At 37.1% G+C, this 18388-nt stretch overlaps 1 protein-coding gene across 6 annotated transcripts in view; it reads left to right on the forward strand.

Moving 5' to 3' along the window:
- Positions 1–18388, forward strand: part of SBF2 (SET binding factor 2) — a 235244-nt gene that overhangs the window by 88947 nt on the left and 127909 nt on the right. For all 6 annotated transcript variants that reach the window (XM_042038399.1, XM_042038401.1, XM_042038403.1 and 3 more), the window contains exon 3: positions 12807–12944. In XM_042038399.1, coding sequence (XP_041894333.1) covers positions 12807–12944 — 138 coding nt within the window. The remainder of the gene's footprint in view (positions 1–12806; positions 12945–18388) is intronic.

The following is an 18388-nucleotide window of genomic DNA, read 5'->3' on the forward strand; positions in this document are numbered from 1 at the left end:
GATGAGGAGAAAAAGAAAAGAGCCAAAAGTACTTCTGTGTTCCACTGGAACAGCGTAGAATTTATTTTTAGTAGTTAAGAAAAATCCCAAACGTTTTCAGGTGATTTTTATGTTGCCTGTATCATGAAAGAGTAAGTTGTCATTCTTTTAAAAGAACATGCTGTCCTTTTGGATAGCTGTATTGCACAAGTGATGTCCAAGGCAAAAGTGTGGGGTTTTTTTTCTTGTTTTATTTTTTATTTTTCCTGCAGATGGCTTCCTCTTGGGTATAATTTGGAATAAAATTCAGTACTGTTAAGTGTTTTGGCTCTTTATTTTATTCAAAGTATGTAAGACATTACAGATGCCTTGAAATATTTCTATTTCCTCTGTATGCTTATGGGACAATAGAAGGGAACCCCCCATGGTTGACTAGTGTTTCTATTTTTATATATAGGAGTACCACTAACATTTGATTAATTTGGGGAAGGAAACATGTTAGTTATTTAATGTTTTCATTGAGATTATGTTCTTTACAATGTAATTTTCCAGGTATTAATTCCTACTATTCAGTAACCTCTTCTATTGTGTAGTAATTATTTGATAATAATTTGACATGTATAATAATAACAAAAATGTGTTTTCCCCATCTCTTGTGCAATTTGCATGATAAAGATGTGGTTTCTGTTTCTGCTCCCTGTATTTTACAAGATGCTCTGTAATTGTTGATGTTCAGTGATGTTTAGTTTCAGAGCACAGTAAGGGCAGCTGAGGTCCCTTTGGATATGAGAGACTGGAATTATCCCACCAGTAAAGAAGTAAAGAGAAGGCCCTTTCTGGGCATCCTGTCCCTGCAGAGGCCACTTGTCTGCAGCTGAAGTGCAGTGCTTGTGTTTTGTCTGCACTTGTTAACCCGCTTGGGACAGAGGAGGAAATGCATGGTTTTTCTGAGCAGTGAAGTTACCGGCTTACATTGTTCAGTTCTCTTAACATGGCATTGTTTTAATTAGTTACCAATAACTGGCATTTATAAGCACTAAACCCTTTTGCAAATATTGAGTCTGACCAATTACTTTGCATTGAATTATCAAGACAAGATAGAATTATCAAATCCCTACCAATCCACTTGAAAAATATTTATTCCTTCATATACAATCCTACTCAAGATTTTCCAAGAACCAAATTTTATGGTATGAAATGATATAATGTTTTGGATATGTTGCACACAAGCAATGAAGTTTACTTTGTTTTTGCAACATTTCAGTTTATTTTAAAAAACTTTTTTCCCCCTCTTTTTGGCTTCACAGAGGAGACCATATGTGATACATCAGCTTATTTAGTCTGACTAGAGTCTATTAATTAGCACCACTGATTTGTGATACATGTCCAGCAATTCTAGTTATTCCAGCTAGTTTCAGTCCTGTCCAATTTGATAGTGTTCTTGAGATTAGGATGAAACCAGAGCATCTCCTGAGCTTAAGGGAATTGATTGCACTGATGATGCTAACATGCCATATGCTACAAAGGAAAATAAACAAGTAAAATAAATCCCTGGATCCCTCTCAGCTTGATTTGGTAGAAAATTCCTTCTCAGCCCTTGATTTGGCATGCAGTTTATAGTCACATAAGCAAGACAGGCCAGCCAGACTTCTCTGTAAGTACCTGCCAGCTCCATGAAGGGCTGGATCGCTGCCACTGGCTCTCTTGCACAAACTCGGATGTCCAATTAGGTATCCAGGTGGAAATGCTGCCTAAATCTCTATGCTTGAATGGTTGAAGCTCTGAAGTATGAGATCTGATTATAGTTGTATAATAATGTAAAGCTTCAAATGTTATGAGCATGTTCAGCCCCTGAAAATGAAAGAACAAAACGTTTCATACACAGATTTCCAGGGCCCACATCGGTCTGAGCTGACTTGTGCTGACACACATGGACGAAATAATTTCTCCAAAAGCTGTTCAATTTTATTTGAAGGACTCCATCTCCAGCTGAGGGGAGCATAGTGCTTACTCTGATAACCTGACCCTGTCTTCCATCCCCTTCACTGACTAGAGTGTGACATCTTGTTTTGAGATTTGAATTTTTGTGATAATGAATTCCGAACACTTATCTAAAATCCTCTTACTAGCAAACACCTTATCTACAAATAAGCACTCTATAGTGTGTTTCTCAACTCTCTGCAATCAACTCCAAAAACTGAGCTCTTTTAGACTCATGGTATGACACTTGTTTTCCAGCCCAAGTGTTGGGGCTTTTTTTGTCTTACTTGGAAAAATCTCTTTTGTATTCTCTACATCATGTTCCAGAGTGATTTTTTTGGCAGTTCTGTGACTGCCCATTAAGGACACATGGGACAGGATGAGGCTTTTTTAGCTGGGAGCAGAGTTGGGTATTAGATAATGCTTCTTCAGTGGAGGTGACTTCACTGATGTGTGTTGCTGGTAGCAAAGATGGGTTATCTTTTCCAGTCTGTCAACAGGCTTGTCTTTTAATCTATGGAATGTGCTTTTAAAATATAATTGCCACAAAGCATCAAATCAAACACTTTTAAGAAGAAAAAAAGTCCAGGTAGACTTAAGTGGTTGAGATTGTATTTATTAGCTGCACTGTATTGCTCTTGCCCCACCCCCCAAAAATCATTTTAATGCCTTGTTTTTTACAGAAACGTATCAGTTATAATTCTGTTTGTATCTTTGATTTTTGTCTCTGATACAGCTTTAAATTGCTGTCTGTTAATTTACCTGAGTTGACTCCTGTGCTGAACTAGTCAATAATTTCCTATGGACATTCTTTTTTACCCTCTTAAAACATAAAAATGATGTCTCTGGTGTCTAGGCCTCTGGGAGTTCCTTCTTTTGGAATATTTAGTGGTGAAGAGCTCCTCAGTTCTTTTCTGCTGCATGCAAGTTATTTGAGCCAGTTTGCTTGAAAATATTGACTTTTATCAGCGATGCTCACATTCTCTCTTCTAAACTTTTTTTTTGTTCCAGTAACATCTTGCGACAGAAGTCTGTTCCCCCATAAAAACTTCTGATGCTCTGTTTTAATTACCATGTGGTGGAGAATACAGAACATGCAAGCTGCAGTCCTGTGGTGATTGTGCAAAACTCCAAACATGGAGTACACTGGAGAACTGCCAAAAGGGAGGAAAAGTGGCTGCCATGATTAGATAGGAACTTAAAAGCACAAACTTCCTCAGTGCCAAACCTCTCTCCAGCTTCATTCTGATGAGTTTTGGAATCTCATAGTGCAGAAACTGCTACATTCAGCAAGCTTACCTGGAGGAAATAGTCTCTTGCTCAAAGTAGCTATTTCCTGGCATGCCAGCTGTGTGCATGGAAGCATCTGCAGTGGCACAAAGCCTTTTTGTTTACAGTGGGGCTTTTGGCAGGCACGCTCTCTTACCACACCCGTGAGAGATATCCTGTAGTGCAGGCCAGCACTAATGCCCACTGGTTATATATAATACAGGCCCCAGTGTTGTGGGAAGAGAGGACAAGTATGTCTCATATTGTTGATCCCAGTTTTCTGCACAGGAAACTGAAACTCAGTGGAAAGCACCAAACTTTTCAGCTGCCTTTCCTTGCTATTTATTTTTCTGTGTTCTTGGTGAGAATGTTGACAGGAAATACATTTCATATTTTTCTTATTTAGTGCTGTGGAAATGTAGAATTCAGTAGTAGCAGCCAATGTACAGAACTTTATTGGTGGGATACGTTCATATTGCAATCCAGTTTGGTTGGTTTTTTTCATTTTAGCTCCCATCCTAGTCTTTCACTTATATAAGATGTTTCTTTGCAAGATTTTTTTGTCACATTTATTTTTTCTATGTTTATGTACTTACTCTTCTGTTTCCTTGTAGAAATTCACACCTGCAAAAGGGGAAATCAATTGTGACCTTAAGTGGGAAACAATGATATGACTCATATAAGAAGTATTGTTAAATTCCCAAAATTAACAGACCAGAAATGTACTGCCCTTTCTATAGTTTCCTTTGTTTATTTTTAATTTAAGTTCTGGCTGACTCAAGCTTTTGATGCAGTGAGCTACTCTAGTTCTCTCTGTCCTTGCATGTCTGGTGGAACTGAGGTTGATGGTGAGCAGGCAGTGTCAGGCGTGGTGCTGCTGGGAATGGCTGCATTTGACCAGGTGGAGGTTTTAGGATGCAGGCCTGGGAGCGCTCTCCCTTCAGACCTTCCATCACTGACATGGCTGTGGGGCTCATGCTGGGCTACGTGAGTGCCAAACCATTTTAACTTCCCCAGCTGCATCATGAAGGGGAATATTTCAAAAAGAAGTTGATTTATCAGTTTGCACTGAGCACATGCTTTTCAGGGAGTTTTAGGTATATATTACCCTTTCTGTGGTTTGCTCTATAAGTGCATGTTCCAGTTGAATTTCTGCTGTTTTAAGAGCAAATTCTGACATCTAACTAATTTGCCAATTTCAAGACTTCCTGTTCTGTATTTTGTCATCTTGAGGCTGTTGGCATCTCTGTTGAAATCTCTTAAGTCTATTTTGCTGCAGCAGTCCCAGGCCTTTCAGTCGCTGGGCCTCTGTCGGGTCACATCAGCGTTCTTTTCAGTGTACACTGCATTGCCACATGCTTACACACACTGTGCCCAACACCCACGTGCTTTTTTCTGAGTGTTGAGACTTGAACCCATCTCTGGCAGATACATTCTAAGGAGTTATAAGATGATGGATACAAAAATCCTAACATATATTAGCACAAGGCTCCTTGTGCTTTTTTTACAATTGCTAGAGAGCAACAGACTGTATCTTTGAACTTTAGCATGGTGTTAGCAGTGTGGTTTAATATCTGATTGTGCAGGTGTGAGCTATAAAAATGAGATAATGAGGACTTTGTGTATTACAGTAGTATTTTATAGAACATTGACCTGAGTTGTCTGGAGTAGGATTAATCATTAACATAAATAAAAATTTACGTTTCTGTAAATAGCTTACTGTGTGCCACTTGTAATTGCTGATGATGTATGTTAATTACCCTGCTATATTTTTTTTGGACATTCAATGCAATAATTGTAGGTGCTGTATGTATTTTAACACTAGTTTATAGTTTACAGTTTATCTAGTGAATTGGTGCCTTAGGTTTTAACTTTTATATTTTGCAAATCCTGTACTGCCTAGTGTGTAACTCTGAAGTTTCTTGTGGCCTGTTAGCTGCTGTTCTCTCATGCTGGTTAGACATAACAAGCCTCTCTAGGTTTCCACCTTAGGGACACCAGGCCCCAAAATGTGTCAACTAAAAGCCTCTGAAGCGGGGCAAACTTGGGGTAATTACATCATGAACTGAAGTTATAATTGGAGAATTAACCTTGATATGCAAATGGACCAAACTTACAAAAGTGTGAAGAACCTGTGACCCAGGGTCCATCTTGAGTGGAGCCTTTTGACTGCCCAGGGTGCACCTTTGAAGGCCCTTCAAATAAAACCTCCTTTTATTCTCTTATTCTTGTCTAGTCTCTATTTTCAGGCGGCCATCTCAGGCATCAGGATGAGTTGGGAAGTCACTGAAGACTGGAAAACATTTATGGCTGCTGTTGTAACACAGTGCTACTACTGCCAAAAGAGAAAAACAAAGAAGGAAGGAGAGAGAGAAAGAAGAGGAGGAAGAAGAGTGTATTAGGCAGAGTCCATATTTCATGCTTCATTGATAATTGTGCATAAAATGCTCAATTATGTTTCTAAATGGAAATGGTATTTCTAGGTTTGTCTACCTGAGATGACTACCAATCTTTTAAAAGATCAGGGGTCATTAAAAATAGGAGTAAAACTAAGTCCCAAAACAAAAAAGCAAGCAAGAAAACCCCCCCAAAACAAATTAATTATTGTTATAGTGTCACAATGCATTTTCCAAACTACTCCTGAACAATGGTTGTTGAAAAGGGTGAGTGGCACAGATGCTTCTTTATCTACTTTGTGATGAAAATTAAAACACAAGCATTTAATACAAGGAATCCGTTTCTTTGATAGTTATATTCTTTTATAGTCCTTCTGTAAGTATTCAAAATATCAGAAATTCTCCTTCTATACTGTCTTTTTTTCTCATAACCAAACACAGGGCATTCACTTGAACTGTATACTTCTGTATTCACTAACCTGTGACTGAAGTATAATTTGCTAAAGTCATGTCTCACTTGAATTTATTGCTGCATTATAATTGTCTTTTTTGCTTTCATGTCGAACACCTAATTTCCAGACTTCTCTTATTCCTTTGACCAGTGGTACCATTGGCAGCAATTATTGCTGACCAGCAATGATTGCTTCGTAAAAGAAATTCTGAAGTCAGGCCCTGTGTTCCTGAATTTAAGTTGCAAGACCCAAGTTTAAATTATGAATTTTTAACTCTTTGATGAAGTTTGAAATCTATGTTTAAAAAAAAAAGTACTTAAAATTTTCTGGTGCAAAGTATGTGCTTCAGACACCTAATGTATGGCTGTTTGGGTTGATGTACAGATGTACACCTGAGAATTCCTGGTTGTTTATCCACAGCTTCATCTTGCTCACTTTACCTAAGGTAGCCCAGAGCATGGTGTTGGGTTTTACTGGGGGTGGGTGTGGTAAGAAAAGATTCTGGATCCAAGGTTCTCAGAATTTTAAAATTTCCGTAAGATTATTTTGATAACACCTGGCTGAAAACAAGAGGATGGACCACTGTTTAAATAGGTTAAAAAAATAAAAACTTAATTATTTGCACAAGCCCACCAATTCCACATTCTTACTAAACTTCATTAGAATAGAGATGTTGGAAGTTCTGTTTGTGAAGAAAACCCCATTCAATGCCATCATTAGTCCTGTACTATTTCTGAAATAAAGGCATTAGCTTGCAATACTTACCCATAAATCACCATTTCTGTAGTCTAGCCTGGTTTTGTTCAGAAACGGTCAGAAGAGTATTTGACAGATTTTTGTTGTTATTGTTTTAAATAAGCCACTGGAATGGCGATACTAAGTGTTCTGAAAACACAAGAAGGAACTGTTTTCCCAGTGGGTGTAGTTTTCTTTTGAAAAGCCAGTTCAGTTTTTTTTCAGAAGATAAACTGGAGTACAGTTGCTGTACGAATGCCTCTTACAAGTTTGAGTTTTCATTATAGCAGCTCATTGAGGAAAGGTGTTTAAAATTGCACATTAAGAGGTTTTAAAAAGGCAAAGCAATGAAGTTGAAACTGATTTTTTTTTTCAAGTGCATGTGTGGATGTGCACCCAGTATTATATATTTACTGATGTGTGGAGGGGAGAGATTAACCTTGTTGAATTTCAGTAAAAGACTTCTCTGTCTTTGACTTTGGAGGATGAATTAACTGGTTTTAGTTGAGATGTTCCCACATATTTTAAGATTTCTTGCTTTGTTGAACTTTGCTGCAGGGTCTCTGTGACAACCTTGAGCATCTGGTTATTGAGGATCACTTTAATCTGCAGCTCCAATTAGAGAATACCTCATCTGTCACTTGTGCAGGATTAGTGCCATTGAGAGATCTTTCAGCAACTTTCAGCCTTAGGAAGCTCAAGAATGTGGCTGAGGATCCTTCCTCTGAGGAGAAGTTTCTTAGTGTCTGTTTTCACATGGCTTTAAGCATTTGAGTGAGGAGCTGAGGTGGAAATTTCCTCAGTACCTGGGGAGAGTCTGTCCCAGGCAAGGAGGGGAAGGATTATTCGTAATAGAAATAATTCATAGGCAGCACAGTTCACAGGCGCCACAAGGTGATTGTGTAAAGGTTCCTCATGGAGAATGCTGCACTTCAGTTCATTCCAAGGTAGAAATAAAAAAAAAAAGGCCTTTGTTTTGTTTTATATTTCTTTATAGCTTTAGGATTAAGAGCTATTGATTTCTTTGTGAGTGGGTTTAATTGATTACAGTTGATCATCAGAATATTCTGCAACACTGGCAATCGGCTTTTACCTGGAAATAATTTGGAGTGTACTTTAAGTGCCCTGGTTTTATTTTAGACCAGGGAAAGCATAAATACATGGTTTCTTAGATACAAGATATTGAAAGGCAGGAAGCTGTTACAAAATTCAGTCTATATTTTGTGGTATGTTTACATCCAGAGATATCCAAAGCTCCAAGCATTTCTCCATATTTACAGCTTTGTAACATTGCTTTTTTATCATGCCAGTGAGCACTGTAATTGTTTTGTTTTGTTTTAAGTAGAGGTATGCATCTGAGAAAGAAAACTGCCTTTGCCAAAATTCCATACATAAGTGAACGGAGAAATGGTGAAATACTCAGCAGCTGGTGCTAGGTCATGCAAGTCCAGATGGAACAAACTTCCTTCACATAGTGTCCAGAACATGGTTCTTTATTTTTAGGGAGGTTTGCAGGAAAGATGATGATGATACATGTTAAAAACAAAGCACAGTTACTTGAATAGTAGGAGCCTACAGAAGCGGGCTTAATAAAATGGATCTTTGTGCCTAGAGTGCTTCAAAGGAGAATTAAATGTTTGTTGAAAAGAGTTGAATTGAAAAGGAAAGTGGATTCTCTGTCAGATGTCTTAAATTGTAAAATCATTTTGGGATCTTTTAATTCAAGTCTTGTCAATGGAGTTGAAGAGTTTTCTATTTTATGTGCATCCTAGATGGCTTTGGATTTTATTTGACAGGGAACAAGTGCACAAATCTATTTTGAAGAAAAAACTACAGTGTGAGAATGTATTTTAAATATAATTATTTAAGGGCAGGATTCTGTAGTGGTATGTCACAGACCTTGCCTACTGTTCTGTGTAAACCCTTCACAAAATGCTTTCAAAGGATGACTCACAAAGAATGTATCATGTTGTAAACTTTCTGAACAAGCTTTTTCCCCTTTCTACCTCGGTAGTGCCATCAGAGGTGGTGGATTTCTGATGGAAAGCTGACAGATCATTGATACAGAAAACAATGTAAAGTGCAGAGAGAGCAGTGTGTGGCTACACAGACCCAACTAGAATATTAGTTTGAGTTTTTGTTGTGGACTTGGTTGTGCTCGGGCTGCAAGCCCAGAAAAAAGTTATGAATTTCCAGTGTGTAGTTCAGCAGCTGGGTAATTTCTGAGATGTGGATATTATAGTAATTTCTGAGATATGGATATTATAGTTTTTGCCATTATAAGGATACAAAGGACTAAAATTTTTCTTTAATGAAACTTGACCACTTTATAATTACTGTTCATTATCATAATAATATTTAATTTTCATATTCACGGTAACCAACAGGCCTTCTTCCTAGGAATTCTAATTTCTCCAGTGCTTTAATAGAAGTTGTGGCTGTTTCAACATTTTCTTCAATGTTTCAACAGACTTTAGAGTGTTCCCCAGGGAAGTTGTCATGGCCTCAAACCACTGGGTGTTCAAGCCCATCTTTGGATACACTCCAGAATCTCAATGTCCTTTTTGAAGTGAGGGCACTCAGGATGATCTGCTCAATGACCTGTCCCTTCCCATTCAGGATGTCCTAGGATTCTGTGATTGTAGACATCAAACCTGTATACAGTATATCTAAGGGATATGCTGATTTATGCAAAGTATTTGTTTTAATAGGGAAGGACAAGGCAGGCAGTAGCAGTACAGCTGTGGCTCTAGGTTAGCAAGAAGGAACAAATCCATGAATCAAGCAAAGATGATGTTTTTAGCTTATAAAAATCAGAAGAAAGAAATGTCACTTTTAAACATTGATTAATCATGTCTAGACTTTAGCAAGAAGGCTTGTGGTGATGACATACAAATTTTTTAAAGGTAACAAACCCAGTTACACTGGTTTAAAACACCATACATCATTTTTAAATGTCTCATTTCTTGTTTAGTCTGAAAGCATTTATGGGAATAATTAAGAGAAAGTTCTTTGAATCACTGGGCACCTGTAGGTTCAAACAATGTGTAAAGTGTAATTTCAGCGCCTGCAGTATAAGATGTGTTGTGTATTCTCCGGTGCAATTTCTGCATATCTGCAGCAAATTTTAGAAGGTGATCAGTTGTAACATGGAGTCTGTTTGAAGCACTCCCCCACCATTAGGGGCTTATTCTTACAAAGAGTGAGTTGAACAACCTGATTCATTCTGATTTTCACTGTCTTTGATAGAAGTTGTAGTCTGCTTTCAAGAATTCTGGCAAATAAGTGAAACAATATGGAAGCATGTTCATTCCTAGACTTCTGGGTTTTTTCTTGTTTACTGGAGAAGCACATGACCTTTGGATTATATTCACAGTGATGCTTTTGTCTGTTTAGGTATAGCATCTGGTTTGGTAAGGAAACATTTTCCTGTTCTTAGTAGCCAGAGAGTGCTGGTAATCATACTGGAGAGTAACTTGTATTTACACTAATTTGGAAAGTTCTTCTCAGTGTTGCTTGCATTTCAAATATTGCGCTAATATTTATTACCTTATTTTAAGGAAACTGAGAAACAGTCATTGTTTAATCTCTTGGAGGAGCATGTTGTCTTTATCCTCAATCTCTTTATTTATAAATTCCTTCTAGTTTATTTGAAAACACAGACTCTCCGTGTAGCCAGTGGATGTACTCTACTTCAGCTGTTTTCCTCAGAATCACAGCAGCAATCACTAATTGTTGTTTTCTAGTAAAATAGTTAAATCTAGGAAGCATGTTTTATACACAAGATCACTTTGAAATTGGGAAGAATTCTCACTGTGACATGAGTAGATTTTAGACATGCATAGATTGAGAGATTGCTGTTGACGGCAGCCTGCCCAGATCAAAAGTCTCCTCTGATAGAAGTTCAGCTGTTGGGTTTCCCAGTTTACAGGGCAGATGTTGGCATACATTTTAAGCAGCAGACCTGCTAATAATCCATTTTTACAATAAAAAGAGTTCTTTTTAAATAACTCCAAAGTGCTTCTGTGCCTTTAGTAGGGTAGGATTTGGAATGGGCAGAGTGGTGCTTTATCCAGGAGTTCCAGACACTCAGAAATCTGAGAGATTGATGTTCCCAGGTGTGAGATGGGGCGTCAACTCTAAAGGTGAAGGGCAGTGGCACCAGCAAGGAGCTCCTGTCAAGACTGGGAGACTTGGCAGATCTGAAGGAGTGTTGAGATTGTAAACTGGAGCATTTGGACCTTAAGCCCAAGCTAGTTCTGCATGAACAGCCTTAATTTGACCTACCTTCTATGGATAAATTGGTTTTAATGGCATATTGCAGAAAAGTTTTATTAATTATTAGGCTCTTACTGCATTCTTTGCATTTTGGCTCATACTTGTTGAGCAAACAGCAGTTCACAGTTTTGGGGCTTATCTTGTTGAACTGTGGATTCCAGGCTTCATTTATTACACAGACACCCCTCAAACTCTGCAATGCATAGAGAACTCTTAATAATTTTTTACTGTCAAACTTTTTAATGATGTTTTTGTTATAATGTCTGTATATATTGACCATATTACATTATCTTTATAGCAGTCCTGCAAGATTAATAGCAGTATCTTCTTATGTTTAACTGACATGGGATGAAAAACAAAAGGAGATTAGGCCAGTGTTATCAAAATCATAGACTAATACTGGATGCTTAGCTTGGAATGACTAGGATGTCTTTTCACAGAGTACTTTTTGATGTTCAGAGCAGTTATTCCCAGATGTAGAAGGGAGTGCTTCGCACTTCTAAGGATAAAGACTCACAAGTGTTAAGCTGACTCTCTAGAATTTGAAGAATGTAACATGAGAAAATTTTGGTTTGGAAGATTTTCCCAGGATCATAAAAGAAACTGTATATCAGAGGCAGAGTTTTAATTGCTGTTCACCTAAGACTACCCAGGTTTTATTGTAGAGGTTCTAAAGATGAATCTGTAGGAAATGTTTGTTTACAACTTACTCTTTGTGTTCTTTCAGTCTTTAACATCTGTCTAGAGGAATGAAGCAATTTCTGGAAACTTGAGATTTTGACCTATCTCTTTGGTTCCTTTGGTATCTGCATTGTTTAAAAATTCTAGAATCTCATTGTGGGTTTTTATTATTATTACTACTAATACATACAGGGGTTACTGCTTTTTCGTCTAAATTCTAGGTTTGTAATTTTGCGATTAAAAATGCACTTGTGATTTTTTTGTGGATGTGACTTCAGACTTCAGTAAAAGAAAGGGGCAGTACAGTATTCCATAAAGGCCATCTCAGGTATCTCCAGCAATCTGATCCCTGAATTTCAGCGCACTATTACATTATAGAGAACAAGTTTTTAAGTGGTATTGTACGCTAGTCATTTAAAAAGGAAGAAAAACCTCACAATTTCCACTTTGCTGTTGAGCTGTAGTTCTCTGTTTAGGCTGCTTGTGCATGTAAAAGTTCAAATGTTCACAATGAAGTTTACAGAGGTAATCAATAAATAGGTGAAAAATATTGCTCTTTTTAGGAGTGAGTATTGAATACTTTCGCAAGTGGGTGCAAGTGATATGTACCTGTGTTTGATTAGATAAATTATTGGTGAAATAAGTGAAGAAATTAAAAATGTAGAGATGTTTTAAGACACAAGGATTTTAGTTTCATATTCTAACCTTTTAACCAAATGAAATCTACTTAATGTGTCAATTTACTCCTGTTATTTCCTGTTAAACACCACAAAGATGCTCTTGAATACTGTATTTAAAGGAACACATTTTCTTTTCACAGTGTTTATTCTCTCCCTTGATGTTTGTAGAGCTAAATTTTTCTCAGTCTTACCAAGTTCAAGACGTATTGGGTTTTCGCCATTTTCTTCAAATTTTGCAACCCTGCATATGTTCACTTTAAATTAAATGAGCTCCTTGATAATGTTGAAATACTTTTCATATTTCTGGAAACAATTGGTATCACAGCTTACCTGTGTCTGTCTGTTTGCTTCCTTAGTTTTGCCAGCCTGGAGGATGGCAGCTTTCGAAAGAGAGGAAACAGCCAACGTTCTTCGTGGTGGTTTTGACTGACATAGACTCAGAGAGGCACTACTGCTCCTGCCTAACTTTCTATGAAGCAGAGATTAACCTGCAGGTAAGAGATCTACAATAAGAAACAAAAATGCAGAAAGAAGTGCCTACAAACAATAGATCAGTGTCATGGAGCGCAACTTGAGAAAATATTTGGCTGTTCCTGCTAAGGGTGCATTTTTCTGTCTTACAGAAATCCGTGTATTTTTGCAAAAGATGAGCTTGAGGTACCTTGTTTGTGTGTTTGGAGTTTTCATCTGCTTTGAAACAACAACAACAACAAAAAAAAAAAAGCCCAGCCAAAAACATGTAATAGAATTTCTTTTTCTGCACCACATTTCCTTTTGAAATGGGATAAGCAATATGGTGTTCCTTTCATTTCCTTTCGTGTTTGACATAGCATAGATGATTCTCAGCCTTGTTCTAGGAAAAGGTTTATTAACTTCTGCTCCCTCTGCTGGCCTGCTCCATTAGAACAAATGTGCACAAGGATGCTGTAGTGTATATCCATATTTCTGTAAGTGCATGCATTGGCAAGATTTTAAAAACTGATGGAGTAATTATTCAGTTTTTAGCTGGGTCAGATTTGAGGTGTCAGCTACTTGGCAGTGTTTGTTTTTTAACATGTATTTAATTATTTTTTGGCAACCTCACGCTTTCAAAAATAACATTTTGTTTCCCATTTGATGTAAAGTACTTCACAGAATATCTGCTCTGATTTAATACTTGGAATCTTTAGACTCTAGAACCTGGGGAAAACCCAATCCAATCTGTAATTGCAGACTGCCATTGTTATGTTTTGAAATACCTTCTTTCCTACATGGAAATTAAAAAATAAGTAAAACCTTGGCACTAAGTATAATGGAATTAGTTAAGATTAAATAAATAGCTGAGTAAAGTAATTTCTTGTTCTTTTAGTGAAGGACTGTATCATTATTGATTATTTTAAGAAAATATTTCTAATAATCCAGGAGTACTATGTTCATGTAATACTGGAGTTGAAAGGTTACCCTTTCTGTTGAGTAACTGAAAGATGTATTTTAGTAATAATAATAATAATAATAATAATAATGGTGTGCTTTTTCTAGGCGCTGTTGGAAGCCAGAGAGTAATAGTTACTCTCATTTCAGCAGTGCTACAGTTTAGGTGGATATTTTTGTAGATTTTTAGAAGAATTTAAAAGCAGAAATGTACCCCTATATTAGATGTATTTTAATCTCAAAGTATATTTAGTGTTGATCAACTGACACATTGCTCTTAAAAAATTTAACGTCTGTCATATTTCCTTTATTTTAGAAGTAGAGAGTGAAATATTCTATAGTAATTCTTTCCCAGCTGATAAAAATTTACAATGGCTGACTCTTCCTCCACTCTATGTATTTCATAACATAAACTAAATTTAGCAAACTTGTTATTTATCCTGTGGTTTCTAGCAGCTGCTTTTGATTCCCTATCCACATCTTTGAAGTAATGCTCATCACAAAACATCCAGTATTAACTAAAAGGGTTTTTTTCTTATATTGCCTAAGTATTAATGCAAAATAACCCAAAGTAAAAAACAATAAAAAACTGAGTGCAGCAGGATGTTGGTTCTCATAATGCCATTCCTGGCTGTGTTGTAAAGAATGCATATTTTTCAGATGAACTTGCTGTGGTGAAATTTATTCTATGACTGCATTGTTTATAGCCAAACTTCCTGTTTCTTTCTGAAACCCAAAGAGAATAATTGAATGTGCCCTGTTACATGGTCATTAGACAAGAATTCAGCACATGTACAATCTGTAATGAAACCTAAGCTCATGGAGCATTGGGCTATGACAGTAATATTGATTTAACCATTCAGATGCGTGCCTCATTAAACAATCCATGAAACACAGTGCTCAGGTCTTGAAATGAAATGTGGACAGTACTTTGCACAGTTAAATACAGTTCAGTTTTTCCTTAACTGAATGTTATAACTTACTGAAGCAAAAGGAAGATTAAATTTCAAAAAAACTCCACAAAACCACTTCTTTCCCAGTAGCCTTCACCAGGTAAACCTTGCTGATACATGAGACTGGTCGGAATTCAGCCAGAGCAGCAGATGAGATGTTTGGCTTGGCAGAATCGTCTTCACACAAAAAAAAAAAAAAAGGAATCAACCACTTGGAAGCTTCTGTAATTAATTAAGCTGGGAATTGAAAACAAACTAATTTCTCAGCTTGTGAATGCTAGAAGAGAACCATCAAACCTTTTTGGAGCCTTCTGCATAATAATACAAACCTTTTAGGGTTGAGTCTGAGAAGACTCAAGGGAAGACTCAAGTCAAGAAGACTTCTGTTGTTTTGGCTCCCTTCGTTCCTGCTTCAGTTGTTTGTTACAGGATGATTTGTAAATAAATGCTACTGAAAGTGTAAGGAGTTTGTACTCACATGCAATACTTAAGTGGTACCATGATAACCTAGGGTGCAAGATTAATATAGCAGCTGGAAAAGCTGTGTAGTCTTCAGGGAAAAAGTATCCTCCCTGGTGTCTCTGAAAGTCCTGGATTCAGTTCAGTCTCTTGGCAGTTGCATGTCATAACAAGTTTTCCAGAGGAAAGCACAGGCTCTAGTAATCAGCTGATGGCCTCTTTTCAACTCCTTACCCCTGGACCACAAACAGAATGCTGTTTTCTTTGGTGACATCTATGAATCATCCTTTGCATTGTTGCAGTTCTGACTGACCCAGAATTTATCTGCATGGGTGCTGCTCAGTTTGATTAGAAATCAGCTCTTAAAAGGGTATGATAGTACATAAAAAGATTGTTGTTAACTTTAGTCTGATAAATACTCCATATCTGTAGCCACAAGTGAGGTGAATACACTCCATTAAATAGGGGAATAGAACTCACTTAGTGCTATTTGATTTCAGGTGACACAGCTTTGCCATGGAATCCTTCATCAATTGTTCTGGTTTTTGATGCTAGCCTCAATTAATTGTCCCAGTAATGTTTGCTAAAGCTGTATAAGGGTATGGCCCTCATCTGGGTTTAAAATGAAGCGTTGGAAAGTTTGACCTTAACAGGAGAATAAAGTTGGATTGTGGGTACACACTGCTAGAGGCAGTCCAGTTAACAGTGATAAAGCTGGTGTCATTTAGAGGCATCCTGAGTATGTTGCAGAGCCGTTCCATGTGCAGAACTTCTCTCCCACCTCAAGTTCCTGCGTGAGTATAAAGAAATTTGAGATACTGCACTGGTTTCTCCTTCCTTCTCCTCTTGTGTTTCCAGCACATGCTTGGCTTTTTATCCACGTTTCTGCCTGGTTTAAGGTGCTATTTAGGTGCTCTTGCAAACAGAGCTGGGTGCCTCATTCACTTCCATGTATCTGCAGGAATTAGGATAGGAGATTAGGAATTAGGAGGAAGAGAATAAGTTGAAACATCCCTATTTCCCTTCCCCACACAGTGCCTTGAAAGTTGGTTGGTTTTTTAAAGGGGGTTGGGAGGTTGTGGAGGTGTGTGATGTCCCATTGCTGTATTTTGATTTTTTTCCGTGGACTTCGAACCTCATTGGTGTGAAATCCACTTGAAATGTCATTGATTTGGAAAAACCTTGTCCTATCAACCAAAAAAATAGTCTACTTAGTTTATTTTTCTGGCAGCTGAAGCCAGAAGCTGTTGAGCAGTCAAAGGGTGTTCAGAAAAATCATAACTTATTTTTACAGAGTTCACCCATAAAACTCAGTTTCTCTGTGTTTGTAGCTTTATTAGTCATCAAAAAAAAAGTATATATTTGTATACATATACATGCATACATTAATATGTTTCGTTCTGTGTGGTGTACACACTTTGCTAAAATGAGGTTCTTATTTCTAACAGCAATTTCTGCATGTTACCACTTAGCAGACAAAGACTTGATTTAATACTTTTGACTCAGCAGATACTTCTAGTGACCTCAGCTGTGCTTCTTACCATTAACAATGTTTGGAAGAGCACCACAGATAGAATATTTTTTTTTAAATGTTGACTCAGATAATTTGGGAACATAATGGTCAATTTGTACATTGCTTTGCACTTGGAAAGAAATTTGCCCTCTCTTCCCAACCCCACCATCAACAAATTAGAGGATGATTTATGCCAGCAATTGAGCCTGTGCAACTGCATTTCTTGCATTACAGAAAATTTGCTTAGTGAGATCAGCACAAACCCCCAAACATTTGTTTATAACAGTCTTATTACAAGATTGTAGTTACAAGATCTTATTACAAGATCATTCTTGTGCGTTGTCTCAAGCATATGTGTGTTAAATCATTGTGATCACAAATATAAGATTAAATATATCACTCTGGAAAATTGACATAAGTAATAATTCACAGCTCTCCTGTTTCCTGCCATTCACATTCTCTTCCTCTCTCTGCCCTCCCCTGCAAAAAGAGGAAAAAGAACTTGTAAAAGTCCCAAACCATAAAATGGCAGATTCGCAACATTCACAGATATTTCCTGAGTCAAGGGAAAAACTGCCAACAAAATGACTGTGTTTCATAAAGTTACAATTTTTCAGCTTGGACTGGAAAGCTGGTGATCCTGCTGTGCTAAAGCATATGCTGCTTGATGAGTCACTGATGTTTGGGTTTTACCAGAAGATGAGAACACTCGGTTCAGTTGTACCTGTTTTGTGTGGGAAATCTGACCCCCTTTGGATATTAGATGAGCCTGTTATTCCTAAAATGAAGTTTAATAACTTTTTGTTAGTATCCCAAATGTTAAATTTATTCTGAAAGTGTCTTCTTATAGTCAGTGCCCCAAAGTGCATTTTCTTTAAAAACTTGCCGATTTTACAAGCAATGTTTAGTATGTTGCATCATCATCATTCTGAATCTACTGAAAAATGGCTGTTGTGGTATCATATAGAGATTTAAGTAATGCCTTATTTCCTTTCTATTCTGGTGTAAAGGCCAGGTTGCAGATAATTTTCTTTATAAGAAATAGACTTGTATTTTAATGTCCTTGTGTACATCTAAGATCCTCTTTAGACCAGAATTTAAAGTTGAGAACAGTTGTGCAGAAGAAATCATATTTACATTTTAATAACTCTGGTAATAATTTCTCCTGTCCTGTTCATCCCCTGGCTCATGGATTTGCACACACATCCCCAAGCTGAACTCATGCTTTTCCAGGGTACAAAAACTGTGTTGGGTAAAGGTCACCTTGTCCTCTTAACTCCTGTGTTGTTGAACAGAGGCCCCAAGTTCAGCTCACAGGACAAGGAGATGCTATCTTTTAAGCAGAGACATTTCTTTGTCAGTAGAGATCAGATTCAGCTGACTTTCAAACAGCAGTGTAATACTAATTCAGCAATTCATTGGAAGTCTTTTCAATGCATTTCTCCATATGCAGTTCAAAGGAAATAACTGTATTTTAATTAACCAAAACAATCATCTGTGTGTGTAAAATTTTGCCTTGGTGTATGTCTACGTATGCTGTTCTATATTATTATAAAACATTATAGTGAGTTAAAATAGGATATGAATTACAGCTTTCTTAGAT

This window comes from Corvus kubaryi, unplaced genomic scaffold (genome assembly GCF_017639235.1).
Source record: "Corvus kubaryi isolate FWS band 111438036 unplaced genomic scaffold, C.kubaryi_AGA036_p1.0 37392, whole genome shotgun sequence".
NCBI lineage: Eukaryota > Metazoa > Chordata > Aves > Passeriformes > Corvidae > Corvus > Corvus kubaryi.